This window comes from Rhinoderma darwinii, chromosome 1, assembly GCF_050947455.1.
Source record: "Rhinoderma darwinii isolate aRhiDar2 chromosome 1, aRhiDar2.hap1, whole genome shotgun sequence".
Taxonomy (NCBI): Eukaryota; Metazoa; Chordata; class Amphibia; order Anura; family Rhinodermatidae; genus Rhinoderma; species Rhinoderma darwinii.
The window spans coordinates 137,736,742-137,764,179 of NC_134687.1; the positions used below are offsets into that span (position 1 = coordinate 137,736,742).

General features: G+C 45.9%; 1 protein-coding gene across 1 annotated transcript in view; it reads left to right on the forward strand.

The window, feature by feature from the left end:
* The first annotated feature begins 18,886 nt into the window (after positions 1-18,886).
* RNF150 (ring finger protein 150) overlaps positions 18,887-27,438 on the forward strand; it is a 239,106-nt gene continuing 230,554 nt past the window's right edge. Inside the window, exon 1 of the mRNA XM_075860413.1 lies at positions 18,887-19,599. Within this exon, the coding sequence (XP_075716528.1) occupies positions 19,155-19,599 (445 nt within the window). The 5' untranslated portion in view covers positions 18,887-19,154. The remainder of the gene's footprint in view (positions 19,600-27,438) is intronic.

The window sequence follows — 27,438 nt, forward strand, 5'->3', positions numbered from 1 at the left end:
AGCTCTGGGGCAATATACTGTATAAGGTCAGTTAGGGGGCATTATACTCTATGGGCCAGCTATGGGGGCATTGTGCTGTATGAGGGCATTAAGCTGTATGGAGCAGCTCTGGGGCATTATACTGCATGGGGCAGCTATGGGGGCATTATACTGTATGAGGGCATCTGTGTGGGCATTATACTATAAGGGGGCATTATACTAAACAAGGCAGCTATGGTGCATTATCAGCTATGGGCCATTATGCTGTATGGGGGAATTTGTTTGAGTATTATACTGCATGGGGGCATCTGTGTGGGGATTATACTGCATGGAGGCATCTGTTTTGGCTTTATACTGTATCAGTGCATCTATGGCGGCATTATACTGTATAGTGGCAGCTATTTGGCATTATACTGTGTGGGAGGCACTATGGGAGCATGATACTGTGTGGGCTGAACCGGGTGTGTATGGGCGGGGATTGGTGGGATTAGGGGCGTGACTTAAAATAAAAACATTTGCCCACGCGTGCCACATCAGTTGTCCCTCTTTATGATACTTGAAAGTTGGGAGGTATGTGCTTGGTGCATATGCTGAGAGATTTTCCCAGTGTATGCTCCATAATAACGCGAGATATGAACAGAGCCTAGGTACATTTTCATCAGTTATACACAGTGATTGGATCAGGCAAAGAATAGCTATCAAGTATCTAAAAAGATTTATCAGGACAGAAGTCTGAAGAGTCTGATAGCTAGAGTACTAGGGAGGGGAATATCAAAATAAAATGTTAACACAAAATCTTCTATGCCAGCATCATGGCTTCAGTTCACATCGGAGCCAAGATAGCTATGACAGATCTGTTTTTAAAGGCTATGTACACCTTTGAAATCGTTTTTGTTTATTTTTTTTTTGTGTTTTTTTTTTAAATAAATCAGTGTGATTAGTGCAACTTTCAAAATACGTTTTATTAAAAAGTATTTTTACTTTTTTAGATACAGCTGCTTTGTATCCTGTATACAGAGTGGCTGTATTGTGCGCTAAGACCTGAATCCACTGGCGTAGCTATAGGGGTCGCAGCGGTCGCAATGGCGACCGGGCCCCGAAGCCAGGGGGCCCACGGCCCCCCGCACCACATCAATAAAAACTTACTATAGTAATTCGGGCCGTGGGCCCCTGTTACTATAGTAACATACTTTACTTACCTTCCTGGTTCCGGATGGCAGCGGAGGTCCTGACGTCAGGCGCTGTGCGCAGCGCATGACGTCACAGCGCTATGCGCCGCGCACAGCATCGAGACGACAGAACTCCCGCCGCGGCCGAAGAGGAAGGTAAGGTTAGCCCTGACTGGCGGGGTCCGACTCCCGGGACCCGCCAATCAGCTGTTTTGAAGGGGCCGCAGCACTCGTACGAGAGCTGCTCCCCTTCATTCCTGTCACTTCATTCCGGTCACACTGTGAATCCGTGTCAGTGATTCACAGTGTGAGCAAGTAGTGAAATGAAGGGGAAGCAGCTCTCGTACGAGTGCTGCGGCCCCTTCAAAACAGCTGATTTGCGGGTCCCGGGCGACACATCCGCTATTGATGGCCTATCCTGAGGATAGGCCATCAATGTTTAGGGACTGTACAACCCCTAAGCCTACGATGTATCAGGATTAGGGGGCACATGAAACAGGATTACAGATTGTGTGATCCTGTCTGCTGGGCCCTGTATCTAAGCCAATCACATGGTAGGCTTAGATACATGGCCCATGCGTGATCCTGTCTGCTGGGCCCTGTATCTAAGCCAATCACATGGTAGGCTTAGATACATGGCCCGTGCGTGATCCTGTCTGCTGGGCCCTGTATCTAAGCCAATCACATGGTAGGCTTAGATACATGGCCCATGTGTGATCCTGTCTGCTGGGCGCTGTATCTAAGCCAATCACATGGTAGGCTTAGATACATGGCCCATGTGTGATACAGGGCCCCAGCACACAGTAATCTTATACTGTATAAGATTACTGTCTGCTGGACCCTGTATCTAAGCCTACATTGTGGTAGGCTTAGATACAGGGTCCCACAGACAGTATCACACATGGGCCCTGTATCTAAGCTTAACACACGTGTTACTAATCATTTTTTGTGTGTTTTCTTACAGGTTCGGTCATTGGACTACGTCGGATTCCAGGACTACTTCGATGACAGCTTTTTTTTTATTATCAATAAAATGGTTAATGAGGGTTGTGTGGTTGTTTTTTTTTATTTCAATAAAATATTTTTTCTATGTCTTTGTGTTTTTTTAAACTATATTACTACCGCCTTAGTAATGGCCGCCGGCTGATTGACGACGTCCATTGCTAAGGCGGGGCTTAGTGTTAGCCGGTGCAGAGGCGAACACTAACCCCCTTTATTACCCCGGTACCCACCGCCACCAGTGGTGCTGGGAAGAGCCGGGTACGACCCAGTACCTGACTATGTGTAGTGATGGTCGGCCACTGGGGTGGCCGCAGGCTGGTATTATCAGGAGGGGAAAGGCCAAAAACAGTGGCCCTTCCTACCCTGGTAATGCTAGGCTGCTGCTGCTTTATTGTATCTGGCTGGTTATGAAAAATGGGGGGGACCCCACGTCATTTAAAAAAAAATAAAAAATGGAAAGAACGATGTGGGGTCCCCCCCAATTTTCATAACCAGCCAGATACAACACAGCAGCAGCAGGCAGCATTACCAGGGTGGGAAGGGCCACTGTTTTTGGCCTTCCCCAGCCTAATACCAGCCTGCGGCCACCCCGGTGCCTGCCCGTCACTACAGATGGTCGGGTACTGGTTCGTACCCGGCTCTTCCCAGTACCCCTGGTGGCGGTGGGTACCGGGGTAATAATGGGGGTTAGTGTAGCCTCTGTATCGGCTAACATTAAGCCCCGCCTTAGTAATGGAGGTTGTCAATCAGCCAGCGGCCATTACTAAGGCGGTGATAATAAAGTTTAAAAAGATACAAGCACATAGAAAAAATATTTTATTGAAATAAAAAAACACAACCCCCATTAACCATTTTATTGAGAATAAAAAAAACGCCGTCATTGAAGTCCTCGTATCCGAAGTCCAACAACCGAACCTGTAAAAAAAACACAAACACACAAAAATAATCAGTAACACATAAAGAAGCAAAATTATTATTCTTACCTGTCCTGGGTCCAGCGCTGGAGCCGCAATGTCAGCGAGCTGGGCCCTGTATCTAATCCAATCATGTGTGATACTGTCTGCTGAGCTGTGTATCTAATCCAATCATGTGTGATACTGTCTGCTGAGCTGTGTATCTAATCCAATCATGTGTGATACTGTCTGCTGGGCCCTGTATCTAATCGTATCTTGTGTGATACTGTCTGCTGAGCTGTGTATCTAATTCTATCATGTGTGATACTGCCTTCTGAGCCACTGTATCTAATCCTATCATGTGTGATACTGTCTGCTGAGCCACTGTATCTAATCCTATCATGTGTGATACTGTCTGCTGAGCTGTGTATCTAATCCTATCATGTGTGATACTGTCTGCTCAGCCACTGTATCTAATCATATCATGTGTGATACTGTCTCCTGGGCCACTGTATCTAATCCTATCATGTGTGATACTGCCTTCTGAGCCACTGTACCTAATCCTATCATGTGTGATACTGTCTGCTGAGCCACTATATCTAATCCTATCATGTGTGATACTGTCTGCTGAGCTGTGTATCTAATCCTATCATGTGTGATACTGTCTGCTCAGCCACTGTGTCTAATCCTATCATGTGTGATACTGTCTGCTCAGCCACTGTGTCTAATCCTATCATGTGTGATACTGTCTGCTGAGTCATTGTATCTAATCCTATCATGTGTGATACTGTCTGCTGAGCCAATGTATCTAATCCTATCCATAGTTTATAGGGTCGTAGTGCTATAGATATGCTATGCTGTCTCATATACACACTTTTTTTTGGGCGGACACATATGTATTGGGGCTATTTAACCTGACATTTTAAGCCCTGAGGGTATGTTCACACGGCAGCGTCCGTTACGGCTGAAATTACGGTGCTGTTTTCAGGAGAAAACAGCACCGTAATTTCAGCCGTAATGGCATGTGCAGGCGTCTTTCGCTGCGTCCATTACGGACGTAATTGGAGCTGTTTTTCCATGGAGTCCATGGAAAACCGCTCCATTTACGTCTGAAGAAGTGACAGGCACTTCTTTGACGCGGGCGTCATTTTTACGCGCCGCCTTTTGACAGCGGCGCGTAAAAAAAAATGACCGTCGGCACAGAACATCGTAAGACCCATTCAAATGAATGGGCAGATGTTTGCCAACGCTTTTGAGCCGCATTTTCGGACGTAATTCAATGCTAAAACGCCCGAATTACGTCCGTAAATAGGGTGTGTGAACCCAGCCTTAGTGACCCCCCGGCTGCTAGTGCAGTCACTTAGGAGACCCAGCGATGCAGCTGAAAGCTGCGGACCGTCGGCCATGAGAAGTTTGCGGGGGGGGGGGGCCCAGTAAGAATTCTTGCATCGGGGCCCATGAGCCTTTAGCTACGCCCCTGCCTGAATCTGTCAGGTCCGCTGGACTGACAGGTTCAGTGTCAGTGGGTCCTGTGTGTCTCTGACACGCAGGTTCCTCCTCTTATCGAGCACATCTAAGTTATGAACTTAGATGTGAACAATAGCAGCTTGATCTGCTGACACTGAACCTGTCAGTCCCGCAGACCTGACAGATACAGGTTTCAGCGCTAGATGCAGCTGCTCTATATACAGGATACAAAGCAGCTGTATCTCAAAAAGTAAAAATCATTTTTGATAAAAAGTATTTTGAAAGTTGTGGCAATCACACTGATAGACATTTTTATGAAAAAACAAACAAACAAAAAAATGATTTCAAAGGTGTACGTAGCCTTTAAACAGATCCTGATTTACAAAGAGAAATCTGTTTCCATTTGGATTCCAGCTTTCATTTCCCCAGAGCATGTGCGAAAAAAAAATTACCTGTTTAGCTGCTAAGGGCAACACAGGCACCTTTCGTCCGCACTAGTCTAGTATGTTCACTAGTCTAGTATGTTCTAGGTATGTTCACACGGCCTATTTTCGGCCGTTTTTCGGGCCGTAAACGGCCGAAAAACGGCCAAAAAATCTGAAGCAGAACGCTCCAAACATCTGCCCATTGATTTCAATGGAGAAATGGCGTTCTGTTCCGACGGAGCATTTTTCGCGGCGTTTTTTTTATGCGTAAAAAAACGGACGCGAAAAAGAAGTGCAGGACACTTCTTGGGACGTTTTTGGAGCCGTTTTCCATAGACTCTATTGAAAAAAGCTCCAAAAACGGACGTAAAAAACGCAGCGAAAATCGCGAGTGGCACAAAAAACTTCTGAAAATCAGGAGCTGTTTTCTCTTGAAAATAGCTCCGTATTTTGAGACATTTTTGACTCTGCGTGTGAACATACCCTAGTAGTAATTAACCCCATGTTTCTCAGTCATAATGGACAACATTGTGTCAATGTGTGACGTACATGATGGGGTTAATTACTATTAATGTGAGGCACATGGAGGTACCAAATCCATAACACCTCGTATCTCACATTAATAAGTGAAAGAAAGCAGTTTTTAATTTATTTTATATCATAAATTACGCTATAAATTTGTTGTGTGGGTTATTACGGTCGCGGCGATATTGAATATGTGTATATTTTATGTATTGAGACTTTTATTTAAATGTTTATTGCAAAAAAAAAATATATTTTTTAATTTATTTAACATTACTTTATTTGTTTTTACTATTTTTAAACTTTAATGTACTGGCATATATCTATATACTGATAGTACACAGGCAGTTGTTTGAACATACTTAAGTATGCCCTATCAACAGGAATATGGTCAGACAGCCCTGGGGTCCTTCAATGGACCCTGGGCTGTCTACCCATATACTAGTCCTTCTAAATGAATTAGAATATCATCAAAAAGTTAATTTATTTCAGTAATTCAATTCAAAAAGTGAAACTCATATATTATATAGATTCAGTACACACAGAGTGATCTATTTCCAGCATTTTTTTCTAGTATGACTAGTATGGTAGTCTGGTAGTAGGACTTGTATGGTATGTCCCTCAATCGCGTCACAGGGATTCCCTGTGATGCGATTCAAGGGGCATCCCCCTTCTAATTTTCCGCTTGAATGCTGTGGTCAGCCCCCTTCTCTGATCTCCGCCGTTAGATCGGGGCTGCGACTGTGTAATACAGCCATTGACCCGCTCCTGACATGAGTGTGCGCACGCGGTCAGCATGAGGTGACAACATGGGGGTGATTTGCAGTGTGCCCGCCATGTTCTCTGTTCTCAAGGTCAGGGCCACCGCTCATTAGTGCAGCGCTGGCCACATCACATCATGCTGACCACGTGCGCACACTTGTCAGGAGCGAGGTAATGGCTGTATTACACAGCCGCAGCCCCGCTCTGACTAAAATCATGTGTTACAATACTAAGCTGTGCAGCCGCACAGCTTAGTATCGAAATACATGAATTAACGATATTGAACCATTTGAGATGCATCGTGCAACCCTAAGGGTATATTCACAGGACAGCGCAAAATACGTCTGAAATTACGGAGCTGTTTTCATGAGAAAACAGCTCCTGAATTTCAGACGTTTTTGCATGTACTCGCGTTTTTCGCGGCGTCTTACGGACGTAATTGGAGCTGTTCCTCATTGGAGTCAATGAAAAATGGCCCCAAAAACGTCCCAAGAAGTGTACTGCACTTGTTTGACGCGGGCGTCTGCACAGAAAACCCATTGCAGGCAATGAGCAGATGTTTGCAGACGTATTGGAGTCGTCTTTTCAGGCGTAATTCGAGGCGTAAAACGCCTCCATTACGTCTGAAAATTGGTTGTGTGAACATAACTTAATTGTTAGTGTGTGTGGTGTTTTGCTTTACAGTGTTTGACACAATTTAATTTATGGGGACAGAGTATAGTGCTATTATGTTCAGGGGCATGGTGTATAGTTGTAACGTCCGTGGTCGCTGACCACGAACTCCTTCTGTCCAGTCGACGCCCTTCTCTCCAGAGATGTCTGCACATACGGCCGTCCTGTTCCACAGTGACCACCAGGGTGCGCTCGCGAGCTCAGTCCAGACTTAAGAAGCCAAAGCGCACGCAGGTGGGAGATTGAGCTGATTGCTCCCAGAGTACCCTGGGCTATAAGAAGGGCTGTGCCCCTCCCTGCAATGCCTGAGAATTGTTTGTCATATCCAAAGTTTGTCTACACAAATGGTCTCCTAGTGTTTTCCAGTTCCCAGTGTTCCCCATACCTGTATCCTGTGCTATGTTGGTCAAGTGCTGTGCTGAGCTGTAGTCGTGCTGTACTGTATTCCACGCCTGTCCTGCTACTCCACGCCTGATGTCTACCTGCTGCCTAGTCCCAGCCGAGCCTGCCTTGCTACTGTCCGAGTTGCCACAGGTACCCTATACGAACTATAGATTGTTACCTGCACCCTGTTGGCCAGCTGCCATACCGCCAAGGCGGTACGGCCCAGTGGGTCCACTAATCCAACGTGACAGTACGCTCAGGCCATGGACCCCGCAGGTCGATCCAAGACCAAGATGACGTCACAAGAGATGCGGGCGGATATGCTGGACCTCCGGTCTCGACAGGACCAACTCCTCCCGGCCTTGAACATTCTCGCACGTCGGCAGGAGGCACAAGCTGCCGTTCCTTCTACTATACCTCCTGACAGTGTTGATCCTCAGACTACACCTCCTGACAGTGTTGATCCCCGTTTTTCTTTGCCACGTCCTGACTGCTATGATGGAGACGCACGTACCTGTCGTGGATTTTTGAACTAGTGCCAGATCCACTTCAGACTATATGCAAGGGCATTTTCATCTGATGGCGCAAGGGTCGCTTTCATCATCTCTCTCCTCACAGGCAAGACTCTTGCATGGGCGAATCCTATCTGGGAGAGACAAGGACCAGAGACCCGTGACTTCCAGGGCTTCCTCCGGACTTTTCGAATGGTGTTTGAGGAGCATGGACGAGTCTCATCTGCAGCGGCTTCCTTGCTAAACCTACGCCAAGGAGACACCTGCGTGAGTGAGTACGCCATCCAAATCCGCACCCTGGCGGGAGAACTGTTGAGGAACAATGAGGCTCTGGTGGCTACATTCTGGCAGGGACTGTCTCCTAAGATTAAGGACGAACTTGCCGCTCGAGATCTACCGTCTACCTTGGATGACCTCATCCTTCTGTCCGGCCGGATTGATATGAGGATCCGAGAACTGCTTCAAGAAGCTCATCGGGAGGGAGGCCTCCCTAGTCTGGTCCCACCCTTGCAGCAACCTCTGCTGTCCTCAGGTGCCGATCCTCCTAAGTAGTCTGTGAGGATGGACCAAAGTAAGCTATCCACCCAGGAGAAACAACGCAGACGCACTTCGGGACTCTGTCTATATTGCGGCCTCGGAGGCCATCTTGTGCGTCTGTGTTCCCAAAAGTCCCAAAGCCTAGGGTTGCTAGGAGAGACAACCTTGGGTAAAAAAGGACTTCCGCCTAAGTTGTCCACTTCCCTGTGACCATAGTGTCCGGTGAGAAAAGGCATCGGGTCTCTGCGTATCTGGACTCTGGATCCGCTGCTAATTTCATTTGTAGAGACCTGGTGGACCTTCTTCAATTACCCACTACCCCTCTGGACAGGCGGTTGATGGTTGCATCGGTAAATGGACTACCTCTGCCTGACCCAGTTATAGCTGTGACCAAGCTGCTGAGGCTCCAAGTTGAAGGTTTCCATTCCGATTTGTTATTGTTCTTTGTCTTGTCCAAGGCCATTAACCCCGTGCTGCTGGGCATGACTTGGCTCCGATTACATGCCCCAGTCCTGGACTGGAACTCTGGAGAGGTTCTCCAGTGGGGCCCCGAGTATCACCATCGTTGCCTGGGACAGATTCGTTCAGCTCAGCCTCCTCTGCCTCAGTCATTGGCAGGATTGCCTGGTCATTATGCAGCATTTTCGGACATCTTCAGCAAGAGGGAAGTCAGAGACGCTGCCCCCACACCAGGTGTATGACTGTCCTATCGAGCTAATTCCTGGTGAATCCCTTCCCCGTGGTAGGGTATATCCTCTCTCCTTACCAGAGACTCTGTCCATGTCTGCCTATGTTAAAGAGAACTTGGATGGTTCTCTGCGTCCCTGTATCGACTACCGGGGTCTCAACCAGATCACGGTGAAAAATAAGTATCCGTTGCCATTGATCTCAGAACTGTTTGATCGTATATGTGGTGCCAAGATTTTTTCCAAACTAGACCTGCGTGGGGCTTACAACCTAACACCCATGATGGACACTATGAATATCTAGTAATGCCCTTCGGCCTGTGTAATGCTCCAGGAGTTCGTTAATGACATCTTCCGTGACCTCCCCTATGTTTGTGTAGTAGTCTATCTTGATTTTTTCTCCAGATCCTATGACGCATCAGAGACATGTCTGTCAAGTTTTGCTGCAGTTAAGGGAGAATCGTCTGTATGCTAAGTTGGGGAAGTGCATATTTGAGAAAGATGCTCTACCCTTCCTGGGCTACATCGTCTCGAATCGAGGCATCGAGATGGAACCTGAAAAGGTAAAGTCCGTCTTGGAATGGCCATGCCCTCAAGGCTTGAGGGCCATGCAGCGCTTTCTGAAATTTGCCAATTTTTACAGACAGTTCATCCCAAACTTCTCCTCACTGACTTCTCTTCCGCAGAACGCAACTACTCGATTGGGGATCGGGAGTTACTGGCCATCAAATTGGCTCTGGAGGAGTGGAGACTTCTACTAGAGGGCGCAGCTCATCCTATCCTAATTTTTACGGACCACAAGAATCTCACCTATCTCCAGACAGCCCAATGGCTGAATCCTCGTCAGGCCAGGTGGTTGCTGTTCTTTACCAGTTTCGAGTTTGAGCTCCATTATCTCCCGGCTGACAAGAATGTGAGGGCTGATGCCTTGTCGAGATCTTTCGAGACAGAGGACACCATGGAAATTCCACAGAATATTATTGACCCATCTTGCATTGTCTCTGTCAACCCCCTGCAAGTTGGGGACTTTCCTCCAGGGAGGACCTTTTGTGCGCCTGGATGACAGAAGGAGAATCGTCCGCTGGGGACACTGCTCTAGTGTAATGTCCGTGGCTGCGGGCTGTCAGCTCCGTTCCTCCCCTGACAGCCGCAGTCACGAGTCGGCAAGTGCTGGCCCCAGCCTCCTCTTCAGGAGACGCCAGCGCTCGCGTCCACTCACCTCAGCCGGATCCCGTAGGGTGCGTGCGCATGCTCGTGCCCAGTCTTAAAGGGGACCTTGTTCATGAACTTTGACCCATGAGTACCCTGGACTATAAGAGGAGTCCAGCCCCCTAGTTCTATGCCTGAGCGTTGTTGTGTTCCCTAGTTTGTCTATGTGATGGCCTCCTAGTGTTTTACCTGTTCCTGTACCTGTCCCAGTTCCTGTTCCTTGCATTTCCATACCATCCTGGTCGAGCACCGTGCTGAGCCAAAGTCGAGTCACCTCGCCTGACATCTACCTGCTGCCTAATCCAAGCCAAGCCTGCCCTGCCGCTGTCCGAGCTGCCACAGGTACCTATACGAACTATAGACTTTCACTTGCTCCCTGTTGGCCAGCTGCCTTACCGCCAAGGCTGTACGGCCCAATGGGTCCATAGACCCTTCGTGACATCTAAACTGGCAGGTCAGGCGGAGACCCGTAAAACCCGAGACCTGATTGCCCGTTATTTCAGGTGGCCCATGCTGCCCAAAGACATTATGGACTTTGTTTCTTCCTGCTCAGTGTGTGCAGCTAACAAGGTCGCTCACTCCAGACCTACTGGTCTGCTCCAGCCATTGCCTGTGCCCCGATTCTCTCTGACAGCATATAGCTATGGACTTTGTTACGGACCTGTCTCCCTCTGCGGGATGCAGTACTGTCTGGGTGGTGGTGGACCGATTTTCGAAGATGGTCCACTTCGTTCCGCTGAACGGTCTTCCGTCTGCTCAACTGGCCAAACTTTTCATCCAACACATCTTCTGCCTGCACGGCTTGCCGCAGCATATTGTGTCTGATCGGGAGGTTCAGTTCCCCTCAAAGTTCTGGAGAGCCCTCTGCGGACTCCTCTGTGTGAAGTTGGACTTTTCCTCTGCCTACCATCCCCAGTCCAAAGGTCAGGTCGAGAGGATCAATCAGATCTTGGAGAACTACCTATGCCACTTCATCTCCAAGCAGCATGATGACTGGGTGCAGCTGCTTCCGTGGGCTGAGTTCTCATCTAATAATCACACCAGCGAGTCCACAAGGAATACACCGTTCTTCATTGTCTACGGCCAACACCCACGAATTCCTCTTCCGGTGCCCGATACGTTCGAGGTACCAGTGGCTGACTCTGCTTTTAGTGACTTCCTGTAGATCTGACAGCAGACTTGATCCTCCATCCTACTGGCAGTCGACCGCATGAAATAGAAGACTGACACAAGGAGAAGAGAACCTCCTCAATTTCTCCCTGGCACGAAGGTCTGGCTGTCCTCTAGGAATATCCGATTAAGGGTGCCATCATACAAATTTGCTCCCAGGTTCCTCGGACCCTTCGAGATTCTACAGCAGATCAACCCTGTCGCCTACAAGCTTCGGCTGCCTTCTACCCTCAAGATCCCCAATTCCTTCCATGTCTCCCTCCTGATGCCGGTGGTTCTAAACCGCTATACCAAGACCCCTAGCCCTGCGGTTGCCTCCAGCGGTCCTTCAGACACCTTTATGGTTAAGGAGATCCTGGACACTAAAAAAGTAAGAGGAAAAACCTTTTATTTAGTAGATTGGAGGGGGTTTGGTCCAGAAGAGAGGTCCTAGGAGCCAGAAGAGAATCTCAATGCTCTTACCCTCATTAAGAGGTTTCTCTCTCATTCTGGTCCCAAGAGGAGGGGGCGTAAGAGGGGGGATACTGTAACGTCCGTAGTCGTAAAACGCCTCCATTACGTCTGAAAATTGGTTGTGTGCACATAACCTAATTGTTAGTGTGTGTGGTGTTTTGCTTTACAGTGTTTGACACAATTTAATTTATGGGGACAGAGTATAGTGCTATTATGTTCAGGGGCATGGTGTATAGTTGTAACGTCCGTGGTCGCTGGCCACGAACTCCTTCCGTCCAGTCAACGCCCTTCTCTCCAGAGATGTCTGCACATACAGTCGTCCTGTTCCACAGTGACCACCAGGGTGCGCTCGCGAGCTCAGTCCAGACTTAAGAAGCCAAAGCGCACGCAGGTGGGAGATTGAGCTGATTGCTCCCAGAGTACCCTGGGCTATAAGAAGGGCTGTGCCCCTCCCTGCAATGCCTGACCATTGTTTGTCATATCCAAAGTTTGTCTACACAAATGGTCTCCTAGTGTTTTCCAGTTCCCAGTGTTCCCCTTACCTGTATCCTGTGCTAACCTGGTCAAGTGCCATGCTGAGCTGTAGTCGTGCTGTGTTGTATTCTACGCCTGTCCTGCTACTCCATGCCTGACGTCTACCTGCTGCCTAGTCCCAGCCGAGCCTGCCTTGCTACTGTCCGAGCTGCCACAGGTACCCTATACGAACTGTAGACTGTTACCTGCGCCCTGTTGGCCAGCTGCCATACCACCAAGGCAGTACGGCCCAGTGGGTCCATGAACCCAACGTGACAATAGTGCTATTATATTCAGGGGCACGGTGTGTGATACTGATACTATTATATTAAGGGGCACAGTGTATGGTACTATTATATTCGGGGGCACAGTGTATAGTACTATTATATTCAGGGGCGTGGTGTGTGATACTATTATATTCAGGGGCATAGAGTGTGGCACCATGAGAATTTTATCTTTGTTTATAGGTACGGAAATGTTGGAAAAGTGAGGAGCCAAAGACATATTAGCAGCAAACTCTGCAGAAATTGGCCGTGGCCGAGAAAAGTCATCATAGAGGTCCGGACCGGATGGAGAAGAAAAGAGAAAAGAACAAAAAATAATTTGAGAAGATGTCACCTGTGAGTCCCTCTGTAAATGTTTATTCTCCCTCTGACTGATCAGCACTATATTCATTGTATAATCTGCAGGGAGATTTCCAAGCATATCCTAACTATTGTTCAGGCCATGCTGGGAGCTGTCGTTTTATGTTGTACAAACTTATATGGCAGGGGTTAAACTGAATTTGCACATCATCTCTGTACTGAGCTGTATTTGTGCTGGTGCTGTTTATATGTACCGAGCTTTTCTCTGGTGCTGTATATATGTACTGAGCTTTGTTCTGGTGCTGTATATATGTACTGAGCTTTTTTCTGGCACTGCATATATGTACTTAGCTTGGTTCTGGTGCTGTATTTATGTAATGAGCTTGGTTCTGGTGTTGTATTTATGTAATGAGCTTGGTTCTGTTGCTGTATTTATGTGCTGAGCTTGGTTCTCTGGCTGTATATATGTACTGAGCTTGGTTCTGGTATTGTATTTATGTACTGGGCTTGGTTCCTGGGCTGTATATTTATGTACTGAGCTTGGTTCTGGTATTGTATTTATGTACTGGGCTTGGTTCTAGGGCTGTATATTTATGTACTGAGCTTTGTTCTGGTGCTGTATTTATGTACTGAGCTTTGTTCTGGTGCTGTATATTTGTGCTGAGCTTGGTTCTGGGGCAGTATATATTTACCTTATCTTAAGGTAAATGTAGATGTTAAATCTAATTTTACCTTAAGATAAGGTAAATATATACAGTAAAAACTAAATCCAAAAAAACATGGAGGAATCACAGTTTTTTCCAATTCACCCATTATATGGTACTTTAAATTGTGGCAATAAAAACTACAACTCCTCCCGCAAAAAAATAATCCTTCCCACACCACTCCATTGACGTAAAAATTAAAAAGTTATGGCTTTAGGAACGCAAGTGAAAAACGAAAATGAAAAAAAAAAAAAAAGAAAAATGGCTTGTACTTTAGGGGTTTAACAACAGAGACTGGTTCAGTAAGGTTATATCCACACACAGGTTTTTATTTTTTTCCGGAAACCACAAACAATTTAAAGCTCCTGACCTCTTTAGGGTCTCAAAGTATTGAGCTTTCTCTCTTCTGTATCGCTGATTCTGGTTTTACAGCGAATTCAAAACCGTGCCAGGTCTGTGGCCGCCTAAACAGAAATCTGCAAATATATATGGGACAGTGTCTTCTAGAGTTCGGGGGGGGGGGGAGAGCCACACTTAGTGAACTGCCCGGGGCCGATGGATGTTACCCATACATTATTACAGTGGTCTCCAACCTGTGGCTCTCAACTCCCAACATGCCCTGACAGAAAATGCTTGAAATTGTAGTTTCCTAACAGCTAGTGAGCCACAGGTTGGGGACTACTGCACTGTATAATAAAGAAGTTTTCTTATGCTTATTATGCGTGTAATTCTGAGCAGAAAATCATGTTTTGTTATTAAAAAAAATAATTGTCTTTAGAAAGTTTTCCTTTCTCTTTCTAAAAGTGCAGCCTGTGTGATGTAAAAACGTAAAACAATCTCTTTTTTAATGCATCTGGAATTATATCTGTAGTAAACAGAATAAATAATGTGCTCGCGTTCACAAGTCATTGAAAGTTGTTTTTAAATCTCTGTTCAATAAAAAAGATGAAAAGGTGTGTGCTGAAGGGAAATAACTCAGATGGAAACTGACGTGTAGTTTATAATGTTCCAGCTACAATAAAATAACTGTAAATGTGGAATAAATTGTACAAGCCTCGTGCCCTAAATATATGATAATGTTCCTGGATGATATGTCTCGTAAATGTGTGATTTTTCACCAGAAGTTAGAAATACTTTAATATAAATGTATTGCTCAAAAATCCTACTCTGTATCCAATGACTATTTGATGAAAAGGAAAGCATCCGAAACGGCAGTTTTCTTGGATTGCTTACGAAAAACTCTGATCATAGTTCATGGTTGTACCGCCCACAGCGGTGTTGAGTAACAGAGCACCCCGGTATATGGAGGCTGGTAGAGGTGGAACAGAGATAGGACCAGGGCTCTATAGCCACATGGCGTTACCCGTGATTTGCTGTTAAATCATGGCATTACCACAATGTGCTGGTAACTTCAGTGTTTTCCTATGGTTGGATGTTTTTTGATGTTTATAAGGTTCTTTGCAACGTTCTTCACTCAGAGAAACATTATAGTTTAGTATGTTTCTAATGTCCCAGGGGCGCCCCAGCCTTAAAGGCTATGGACATCTTTGGATACATTTTTTTTTATTGCATGTATTCTGCAGGGGGACATTTAAAACATTTGAATTATTTTTTTTTGCATGGTTTGTCTTTTGCAGCTTCCATGTATTCTAAGGCTTTTTCACATCTGCGTTGAAGACTCTGTCAGGAGAGCAATGCATGCAGCGCTATTCATCTCGTCAATACGACGGACACCGAGATGGAACCCGATGGACTCCATTTTAAGTCAATAGAGTTCATCGGGCGCGGTTGGTGTGTGACGGCTCTGTCACAGCTTGAGATCCTTTTTTCTGCAACTATGACAGGACAGTAAAATGGTATTCACAGTGCAGACGGGAGCCCGGCCTAATATATTGCATGCTGCTGGATGCCGTTCACTATCAATTCTGGCAGACGATCTCCCTGTTGGCTCATCTCCAGCATCTCTCTCCTAAATGCTCATTTAAAGTGTAGCAAAACGTTTGACAAACTTCTGACATGTCATAGTGACATGTCAGAAGTTTGGATTGGTGGTGGTCCGAGCACTGAGACCCCCACCAATCGCTAGAACGAAGCAGCTGAAGCGCTCATGTGAGCGCTCAGCCGCTTCGAGTCTGTTTGGCTTTTTCTGGAAATAAATGTATCTGTGTAGGGACTCAATAGAAAGTCTATGAGCCTGTACTCCGATACATCGGTATTCCGGAAAAAGCCGAACAGACACGAAGCGGCTGAGGGCTCACACGAGCGCTTCAGCTGCTTCGTTCTAGCGATTGGTGGGGGTCTCAGTGCTCGGACCCCCACCAATACAAACTTTTGACATGTCACTATGACGTCATCAGTTTGTTAAACATTTAGCTACACTTTAAGCTCAAATCTGATGAGACTAAATAGCACTGGGGGAGTCCAGAGAAATAATTCCTCTATCCTTTGCCCCATTCTACCCATGCATTAGTGAAGCCATAGACTTCTAGGGGGACACTATGAGATATCACCCATACATTACAGAGTACCAGTGGTCTCCAAACTGTGGCTCTCCAGCTGTCGTGAAACTTCACCTAACAGCATGCCCTGACAACCAGATGGGAGTTGTAGTTTCATTACAGCTGGAGAGCGAGGGGTTGGAGACTACTGCATTATAAGATAAAGCACTTTTCTTCAGAAAACTAACGCAAGCGCTTATTTCTGAGCAGAAAATCATGTAAAATCAGGTTTTATTGTCAAATTTTATTCTAAAAGCCTAGCCTGTGATAAAAAGAATCAACATATCTGATCCATTTTATCATCTCTCTATTTCCAAAAATGACAATTGTTTTTAGTCTGAATTATCCTCGTCACCATCATTTTATGTTATACTAAGAAAAAGATAATGGTGTGTGGAATTATACTTTTCTTAATAATTGGTCGGTCTGCTGGGTTCACACATGAGTTGCTCTTTGCCTTTTTTCTACTCTGTCAGATGTGCAGAACAACGGAAAAACCGGCTCTGTTCACACTGCGATCGGTGCCTCTATCAACAGTTCCGTCACGTTTGTTGACAAGAATAAATCAGTATGCAGTGCTATTCTTGCCACCAATGGACACTGTGACAGAAACCAGACCGACCTCATTATAAGGGCTGATTCACACCTGCGTTGGAGACTCCGTTAGGGGCCTCCGTTGCAAATCCGGACAAAAATAGTGGAAACGCAGCATGCTGTGCTATAGTTTCTGGTAAAATCACTGACACCCCGACAGTACCGATAATAGTTAATGGATTCCGTTGGCCGCCAACGCTGTCCGTGGTGCAATGGAATTGGCGCCTCCGGTTATTTCCTTGTTCTGCTCCTCCAACGGAATGGCGAGCGCAGGTGAACCGGCCCTAAGTCAAGTCTGCATTTGGGACATGTTGTATGGAGGCTGCATTCCCTAAAAATCTGACAGAAATACCAAAAAGTGCCTTGTTCATTCAGACGCCATACAGAGCTATTCTCCCCTAGAAGTATCTCCTTAATAGGGCGCGGTTCAGAGGCATCCTAGGTGTAGGAACGCCATGTACCTCTGTATAGGCTCCATGAGTATTAATGAGGCTGTACTATAGTAAGTTCTAGTCCAAAGTAGGGATGCACGATGCATCGAAACTTCGATACTGTTTCGATACTCTGCATCCCCAAACGGTTTGATACCGTTATTTCATGTATTTCGATACTTAGCTGTGCGGCCGCACAACTCAGTATTGTAACACATGAATGTATGAGAGCGAGGCTGCGGCTGTGTAATACAGCCATTGCCGCGCTCCTGAGTCCTGATAACAAGTGCGCGCCGTCAGGATGATGCAATGTGGCCGGCGAAGCACTAATGAGCGGCGGCACTGAAGACAGAACATGGCGGGCGCACTGCAAAACACCCCCCTGTTCTGTCCTCAGTGCCTGAACCGCCGCTCATTAGTGCAGCGGCGGCCGCATCACCTCATGTTGACCGCGCGCGCACTTCCTGTCAGGAGCGGGGCAATGGATGTATTACACAGCCGCAGCCCCGCTCTATAACGGCGGAGATCAGAGAAACCTCTCATCTCCGCCGCTATTCCTCTGAATGCTGCGATCAAAGCTGACTGCAGCATTCAGGAGAAAATGAGAAGGGGGATGCCCCTTGGATCGCGTTACAGGGAATTCCTGTGACGCGATTGAAGGACATACCATATATGGGCAGACAGCCCAGGGTCCATTGAAGGACCCCAGGGCAGTCCTACCATATTCCTTGTTGTTAGGGCATACTTAGGTATGTCCTAACAACTGCCTGTGTACTATCTGTACACAGGCTAATGTACTGTAATATAGATATATGCCAGTACATTAAAGTTTAAAAATAAAGTAAAAACATAAAATAATATTAAATAAAAAAAATACACATACACCTTTTTTACAATAAACATTAAAATAAGTCTCAATACATAAAACATCCACACATATTGGGTATTGGCGCGGCCGTAATAACCTGCACAACAATTTTTTTGCATCATTTATGATGTGTACGCTGTAAAAAAATAAAATGAAAACTGCTTTCCATCACTTATTGGGGGGCGCGAGGTGTGATGAATTTAACCTCCATGTGCCTCCCATTAATAGTAATTAACCCCATCATGTACCTTACGCATTAACCCGTTATGAGAAACATGATGGGATTAATTACTATTAATGTGAGGCACATTCAAAATGAATCACACCTCGCGCCTCACATCAGAAAACGGAATAACTTTTTTTTTTTTATTATTGTTGGAAAAGTATCGAATTGGTATCGAAATCGCAATACTAAACGAAGTATCGGTATCGAAGTCCAAATTCTGGTATCGTGACATCCCTAGTCCAAAGATATCTGGACCAAGCACAACAGTGACTGATGTCAGAGGATCAATTCTATCTACAGTGCTCTGGAATTATATGTTGGCGCTATATCATTAAAAATAGGAAATAAATAAACATGTCATGCAGCCAGCAGACCTATAAACAGGTGATGGAGTATCTGTCATTTCTCAGTCTGAATGATTTCCAGAATTCCATGTACTGTCGCCTCTACATCCAGCTAGAGGAAATAATAGGACAGTGGTGGCACTTGTAGAGAAGTGTCATAGACAGGCACTGTGCCTATATGTCTATACTGTTACCCTGTAACGGTGCCCCCCCAGTGAAAAAGCTGGCAGGCTGCGGACACACGCTAGGCTCCTCCTCCTATGTCACATATCTACAAGCTGAGTGGAGAAGGAGGGCAGACACAGGCAGGACCCAAACAAAAGCTGCGGTGCCCTGCACGGCTCCTTCTGTGCCAGCACGGAATACTATCTAGGAGCCGCCATGACATAACTGTCCGCGCCGCTGATCGCATCGCCGGGCAGCAGAGAAGAGCGGAGGAGGCGGCGGCGGGGGAGAGAGCGGCGCTCCAGCCGCAGCAGCCAATGAGCGGCACGTCTCCGGCGGTGACATATGCAGCAGGCAGAGTAGCTGGAGAGCAGGGCAAATAAAAATGGCAATGTCTCTGATCCAGGCATGCCGCAGCCTGGCGCTCTCCACCTGGCTGCTCTCCTACTGCTTCGTGCATCTGCTCTGCATGGACTTCACGGTGGCGGAGAAGGAGGAGTGGTACACGGCCTTCGTCAACATCACCTACCATGACCCGGCCAGCGGCACCAACAGGACGGAGAAGAGCGAGTGCGGGAGGTACGGGGAGCACTCCCTCAAGGATGATGCCTGGGGCATGGCGGTGATGCCCTCCTTGCAGGACAGGCTGGCCTGTGACCCGGCAGCTAAGTTCCCGGTGCCAGCCCACGCTGGGAGATGGGTGGCCCTGATCCCTATAGGGAACTGCACGTGTAGGGATAAGATCCGGCATGCCGCCCTGCACAACGCCTCGGCTGTACTCATCTATAACGTGGGATTCGGCAATGACACCATCACCATGTCCCATCCAGGTCAGTGTCATTCATCAACACTGGCCACATAGCACTGTGGGTGCTGATGAGAATAATGCGCTACATCCCTCTGTGCACCAGGACATCACACTACTTCATGTGTACCAGGGGGCATCACACTACTTCATGTGTACCAGGGGGCATCACACTACTTCATGTGTACCAGGGGGCATCTCATGATTATACTACAGGTGACTCAGGACATCACACTACTTCTTCATGTGTACCAGGGGGCATCTCATGATTATACTACAGGTGACTCAGGACATCACACTACGTCTTCATGTGTACCAGGGGGCATCTCATGATTATACTACAGGTGACTCAGGACATCACACTACTTCTTCATGTGTACCAGGGGGCATCTCATGATTATACTACAGGTGACTCAGGACATCACACCACTTCATGTGTACCAGGGGGCATCTCATGATTATACTACAGTGACTCAGGACATCACACTACTTCATGTGTACCAGGGGGCATCTCATGATTATACTACAGGTGACTCAGGACATCACACCACTTCATGTGTACCAGGGGGCATCTCATGATTATACTACAGTGACTCAGGACATCACACTACTTCATGTGTACCAGGGGGCATCTCATGATTATACTACAGGTGACTCAGGACATCACACTACTTCTTCATGTGTACCAGGGGGCATCTCATGATTATACTACAGGTGACTCAGGACATTACACTACTTCTTCATGTGTACCAGGGGGCATCTCATGATTATACTACAGGTGACTCAGGACATCACACCACTTCATGTGTACCAGGGGGCATCTCATGATTATACTACAGGTGACTCAGGACATCACACTTCTTCATGTGTACCAAGGGGCATCTCATGATTATACTACAGGTGACTCAGGACATCACACTACTTCATGTGTACCAGGGGGCATCACACTACTTCATGTGTACCAGGGGGCATCTCATGATTATACTACAGGTGACTCAGGACATCACGCTACTTCATGTGTACCAGGGGGCATCTCATGATTATACTACAGGTGACTCAGGACATCACACTTCTTCATGTGTACCAGGGGGCATCTCATGATTATACTACAGGTGACTCAGGACATCACACTTCTTCATGTTTACCAGGGGGCATCTCATGATTATACTACAGTGACTCAGGACATCACACTACTTCTTCATGTGTACCAGGGGGCATCTCATGATTATACTACAGGTGACTCAGGACATCACACTACTTCTTCATGTGTACCAGGGGGCATCTCCTGATTATACTACAGTGACTCAGGACATCACACTTCTTCATGTGTACCAGGGGGCATCTCATGATTATACTACAGGTGACTCAGGACATCACACTACTTCATGTGTACCAGGGGGCATCTCATGATTATACTACAGGTGACTCAGGACATCACACTACTTCATGTGTACCAGGGGGCATCTCATGATTATACTACAGTGACTCAGGACATTACACTATTTGATGTGTACCAGGGGGCATCTCATGACTATACTACAGGTGACTCAGGACATCACACTACTTCTTCATGTGTACCAGAGGGCATCTCATGATTATACTACAGGTGACTCAGGACATCATACTACGTCTTCATGTGTACCAGGGGGCATCTCATGATTATACTACAGGTGACTCAGGACATCACACTTCTTCATGTGTACCAGGGGGCATCTCATGATTATACTACAGGTGACTCAGGACATCACACTTCTTCATGTGTACCAGGGGGCATCTCATGATTATACTACAGGTGACTCAGGACATCACACTACTTCATGTGTACCAGGGGGCATCTCATGACTATACTACAGATGACTCAGGACATCACACTACTTCATGTGTACCAGGGGGCATCTCATGATTATACTACAGGTGACTCAGGACATCACACTACTTCTTCATGTGTACCAGGGGGCATCTCATGATTATACTACAGGTGACTCAGGACATCACACTACTTCTTCATGTGTACCAGGGGGCATCTCATGATTATACTACAGGTGACTCAGGACATCACACTACTTCTTCATGTGTACCAGGGGGCATCTCATGATTATACTACAGTGACTCAGGACATCACACTTCTGCATGTGTACCAGGGGGCATCTCATGATTATACTACAGGTGACTCAGGACATCACACTTCTTCATGTGTACCAGGGGGCATCTCATGATTATACTACAGGTGACTCAGGACATCACACCACTTCATGTGTACCAGGGGGCATCTCATGATTATACTACAGTGACTCAGGACATCACACTACTTCATGTGTACCAGGGGGCATCTCATGATTATACTACAGGTGACTCAGGACATCACACTACTTCTTCATGTGTACCAGGGGGCATCTCATGATTATACTACAGGTGACTCAGGACATTACACTACTTCTTCATGTGTACCAGGGGGCATCTCATGATTATACTACAGGTGACTCAGGACATCACACCACTTCATGTGTACCAGGGTGCATCTCATGATTATACTACAGGTGACTCAGGACATCACACTTCTTCATGTGTACCAAGGGGCATCTCATGATTATACTACAGGTGACTCAGGACATCACACTTCTTCATGTGTACCAGGGGGCATCTCATGATTATACTACAGGTGACTCAGGACATCACACTTCTTCATGTTTACCAGGGGGCATCTCATGATTATACTACAGTGACTCAGGACATCACACTACTTCTTCATGTGTACCAGGGGGCATCTCATGATTATACTACAGGTGACTCAGGACATCACGCTACTTCATGTGTACCAGGGGGCATCTCATGATTATACTACAGGTGACTCAGGACATCACGCTACTTCATGTGTACCAGGGGGCATCTCATGATTATACTACAGGTGACTCAGGACATCACACTTCTTCATGTGTACCAGGGGGCATCCCATGATTATACTACAGGTGACTCAGGACATCACACTTCTTCATGTGTACCAGGGGGCATCTCATGATTATACTACAGGTGACTCAGGACATTACACTATTTGATGTGTACCAGGGGGCATCTCATGACTATACTACAGGTGACTCAGGACATCACGCTACTTCATGTGTACCAGGGGGCATCTCATGATTATACTACAGGTGACTCAGGACATCACGCTACTTCATGTGTACCAGGGGGCATCTCATGATTATACTACAGGTGACTCAGGACATCACACTTCTTCATGTGTACCAGGGGGCATCCCATGATTATACTACAGGTGACTCAGGACATCACACTACTTCATGTGTACCAGGGGGCATCTCATGATTATACTACAGGTGACTCAGGACATTACACTATTTGATGTGTACCAGGGGGCATCTCATGACTATACTACAGGTGACTCAGGACATCACGCTACTTCATGTGTACCAGGGGGCATCTCATGATTATACTACAGGTGACTCAGGACATCACACCACTTCATGTGTACCAGGGGGCATCTCATGATTATACTACAGGTGACTCAGGACATCACACTTCTTCATGTGTACCAGGGGGCATCTCATGATTATACCTACAGGTGACTCAGGACATCACACTTCTTCATGTGTACCAGGGGGCATCTCATGATTATACTACAGGTGACTCAGGACATCACACTACTTCATGTGTACCAGGGGGCATCTCATGATTATACTACAGGTGACTCAGGACATCACACTACTTCTTCATGTGTACCAGGGGGCATCTCATGATTATACTACAGGTGACTCAGGACATCATACTACGTCTTCATGTGTACCAGGGGGCATCTCATGATTATACTACAGGTGACTCAGGACATCACACTTCTTCATGTGTACCAGGGGGCATCTCATGATTATACTACAGGTGACTCAGGACATCACACCACTTCATGTGTACCAGGGGGCATCTCATGATTATACTACAGTGACTCAGGACATCACACTACTTCATGTGTACCAGGGGGCATCTCATGATTATACTACAGGTGACTCAGGACATCACACCACTTCATGTGTACCAGGGGGCATCTCATGATTATACTACAGGTGACTCAGGACATCACACTTCTTCATGTGTACCAGGGGGCATCTCATGATTATACTACAGGTGACTCAGGACATCACACTACTTCTTCATGTGTACCAGGGGGCATCTCATGATTATACTACAGGTGACTCAGGACATCACACTACTTCTGCATGTGTACCAGGGGGCATCTCATGATTATACTACAGGTGACTCAGGACATCACACCACTTCATGTGTACCAGGGGGCATCTCATGATTATACTACAGTGACTCAGGACATCACACTACTTCATGTGTACCAGGGGGCATCTCATGATTATACTACAGGTGACTCAGGACATTACACTACTTCTTCATGTGTACCAGGGGGCATCTTATGATTATACTACAGGTGACTCAGGACATCACACTACTTCTTCATGTGTACCAGGGGGCATCTCATGATTATACTACAGGTGACTCAGGACATCACACTTCTTCATGTGTACCAGGGGGCATCTCATGATTATACTACAGGTGACTCAGGGCATCACACTTCTTCATGTGTACCAGGGGGCATCTCATGATTATACTACAGGTGACTCAGGACATCACACTACTTCTTCATGTGTACCAGGGGGCATCTCCTGATTATACTACAGGTGACTCAGGACATCACACTACTTCTTCATGTGTACCAGGGGGCATCTCATGATTATACTACAGGTGACTCAGGACATCACACTTCTTCATGTGTACCAGGGGGCATCTCATGATTATACTACAGGTGACTCAGGGCATCACACTTCTTCATGTGTACCAGGGGGCATCTCATGATTATACTACAGGTGACTCAGGACATCACACTACTTCTTCATGTGTACCAGGGGGCATCTCCTGATTATACTACAGGTGACTCAGGACATCACACTACTTCTTCATGTGTACCAGGGGGCATCTCCTGATTATACTACAGTGACTCAGGACATCACACTTCTTCATGTGTACCAGGGGGCATCTCATGATTATACTACAGGTGACTCAGGACATCACACTTCTTCATGTGTACCAGGGGGCATCTCATGATTATACTACAGTGACTCAGGACATCACACTACTTCATGTGTACCAGGGGGCATCTCATGACTATACTACAGGTGACTCAGGACATCACGCTACTTCATGTGTACCAGGGGGTATCTCATGATTATACTACAGGTGACTCAGGACATTACACTACTTCTTCATGTGTACCAGGGGGCATCTCATGATTATACTACAGGTGACTCAGGACATCACACCACTTCATGTGTACAAGGGGGCATCTCATGATTATACTACAGGTGACTCAGGACATCACACTACTTCTTCATGTGTACCAGGGGGCATCTCATGATTATACTACAGGTGACTCAGGACATCACACTACTTCTTCATGTGTACCAGGGGGCATCTCATGATTATACTACAGGTGACTCAGGACATCACACTACTTCTTCATGTGTACCAGGGGGCATCTCATGATTATACTACAGTGACTCAGGACATCACACTTCTTCATGTGTACCAGGGGGCATCTCATGATTATACTACAGTGACTCAGGACATCACACTACTTCATGTGTACCAGGGGGCATCTCATGATTATACTACAGGTGACTCAGGACATCACACTACTTCATGTGTACCAGGGGGCATCTCATGACTATACTACAGGTGACTCAGGACATCACACTTCTTCATGTGTACCAGGGGGCATCTCATGACTATACTACAGGTGACTCAGGACATCACGCTACTTCATGTGTACCAGGGGGCATCTCATGACTATACTACAGATGACTCATGGCATCCCACTACTTCATGTGTACCAGTGTATCACATTACTGCGTATTGCTGTTGACTGAGGACATCACACTACATCTTTATGTGTTCTAGGTGTATGACATTACTGTATACTACAGCTGACTGAGGACATTGCGTTACTTCTTTATTTATACCAACATATCCTCCGACATCACAATAGTTTTTAATTTGCACTGGGGGACATCATATTACTGTATTCTACAGGTAATGGAAAAATATCATATTACTTTTTTTATGTATACCAGGGGTATCACATTAATGCGTACTACACGTTAATCCAGACATCACACTATTTTGTCATGTTTACCAAGTGTTTCACATTATTGTGTACTGCAGGTGACTACAGGTGACTCAGGACCTAACACTATTTCTTTATATGTACCAGGGGGCACCACATTACTATATAGTACAGGTCATTCAGGACATCACGTTACTTCTTCATGTTTACCAGAATGATCACATTACTTTGTACTACAGGAAACACACTACTTCATTTTTACTCAACTTTGTGTTCTACACATGATATAGTTCATCACACTTCTTTGTATTATACTACTTTCTTGTGTGAAAGTTACATAATGCATTACTTTATTTCATGTGTGCAAATCTGCTTTATACCACTAACTCGAAAAGGACTAAATTATGGACTGGATATATCCAAAGCAGAAAATTACCACAGCACTGGACCACAAGTGGGTGCACGCCTCAATAGGACCGGATCCGTGGTCCCCAATATCAGATAGACAAAATAGACGAGGAGACAGCACTTCCAAAATATGTCAGCTTTTTAATCACCCGTGCGACGTTTCAGTCCAGCAGGACTTTTCTCAAGCATAGTGAACACAGCAGTACAGGAGTATTTAAGGACTCACAGAGTCAACAGTAATAAAAAATGTGATTAATACAAAAACAGTTTAAAAGGATCTGTGTATAATAAAGCAGTGTAATTTTAAATCACAATCAGACCACCTAGGTGCTTATGCATAGAACTATATAAGTTTTAAGGGACTGGTACATCAATAAGCAGTCCGGATAAACAAAAAATAATAATGAATAACAAACTCACCAAGTGTGTGTATAATCAAAAACGATTACAGGATATTGTATCAAGATGCCAGATGGAACTACTTCTAATGGATAACGGCGTCCTGGAAGTCCAGATATCCACGTGTATAGGTTGAATAACATTCTATACTTCCTGTATTCAAAATGTGCATACTCTCGCGAGACTATGCTAATTAGTTCCTGCACATGTGCAGTGCATCTAGTGACTGCACGGCGGCCATTTTGGAAAGTGGCAATGACGAACATTAGAGGAAAATAGGGAAAAATTGTCAGTATCATTTAAAAAGGGGGGGGGGGGGAGAGAATACTCTATAGGACAACTAGGAGTTAGGGACAATGATATACTGATCAGTATTAAATTGTAAAAAACAGCACACACATGCTAATGTATAAACATTCTGACAGGGTGTGTGTGTAAACCAATATCATTGAGTATATGTCCCACATAATCTCACAAAAAATGTCTACTCCCACCAAAATGACAATATATATTTATATCCCTTGGCCTCATACGTATGGAAAAAATTATTATATCTAGCCACACATGTTTCACAAATATGGTCGCCACAGGAAGAAATGTATTCGCAGGATTCCGAAAACCAGAGAAAGCAGTCCATTCAACAAATCGAATCTGTAATAATAATAAAAAAATATGTATATGTATATATAGTAATAAAACATCCTTACCTTTTAGTCAGATGTTAAGGGTTAAACGTATAGTGACTGAACCCCAACAACTTACATTACGTTTAGATGAAATGAGTGACAAATTTGCCAGACGTAAATATCCTTTGTCCCTCTTACAAAAACAGAGGGACAGAGTTCAAACCATCACTAGGGAAGAATTGCTTATACCACATAGACGAGAATCATCTGATAGATTAACTTTTGTCTCTACATA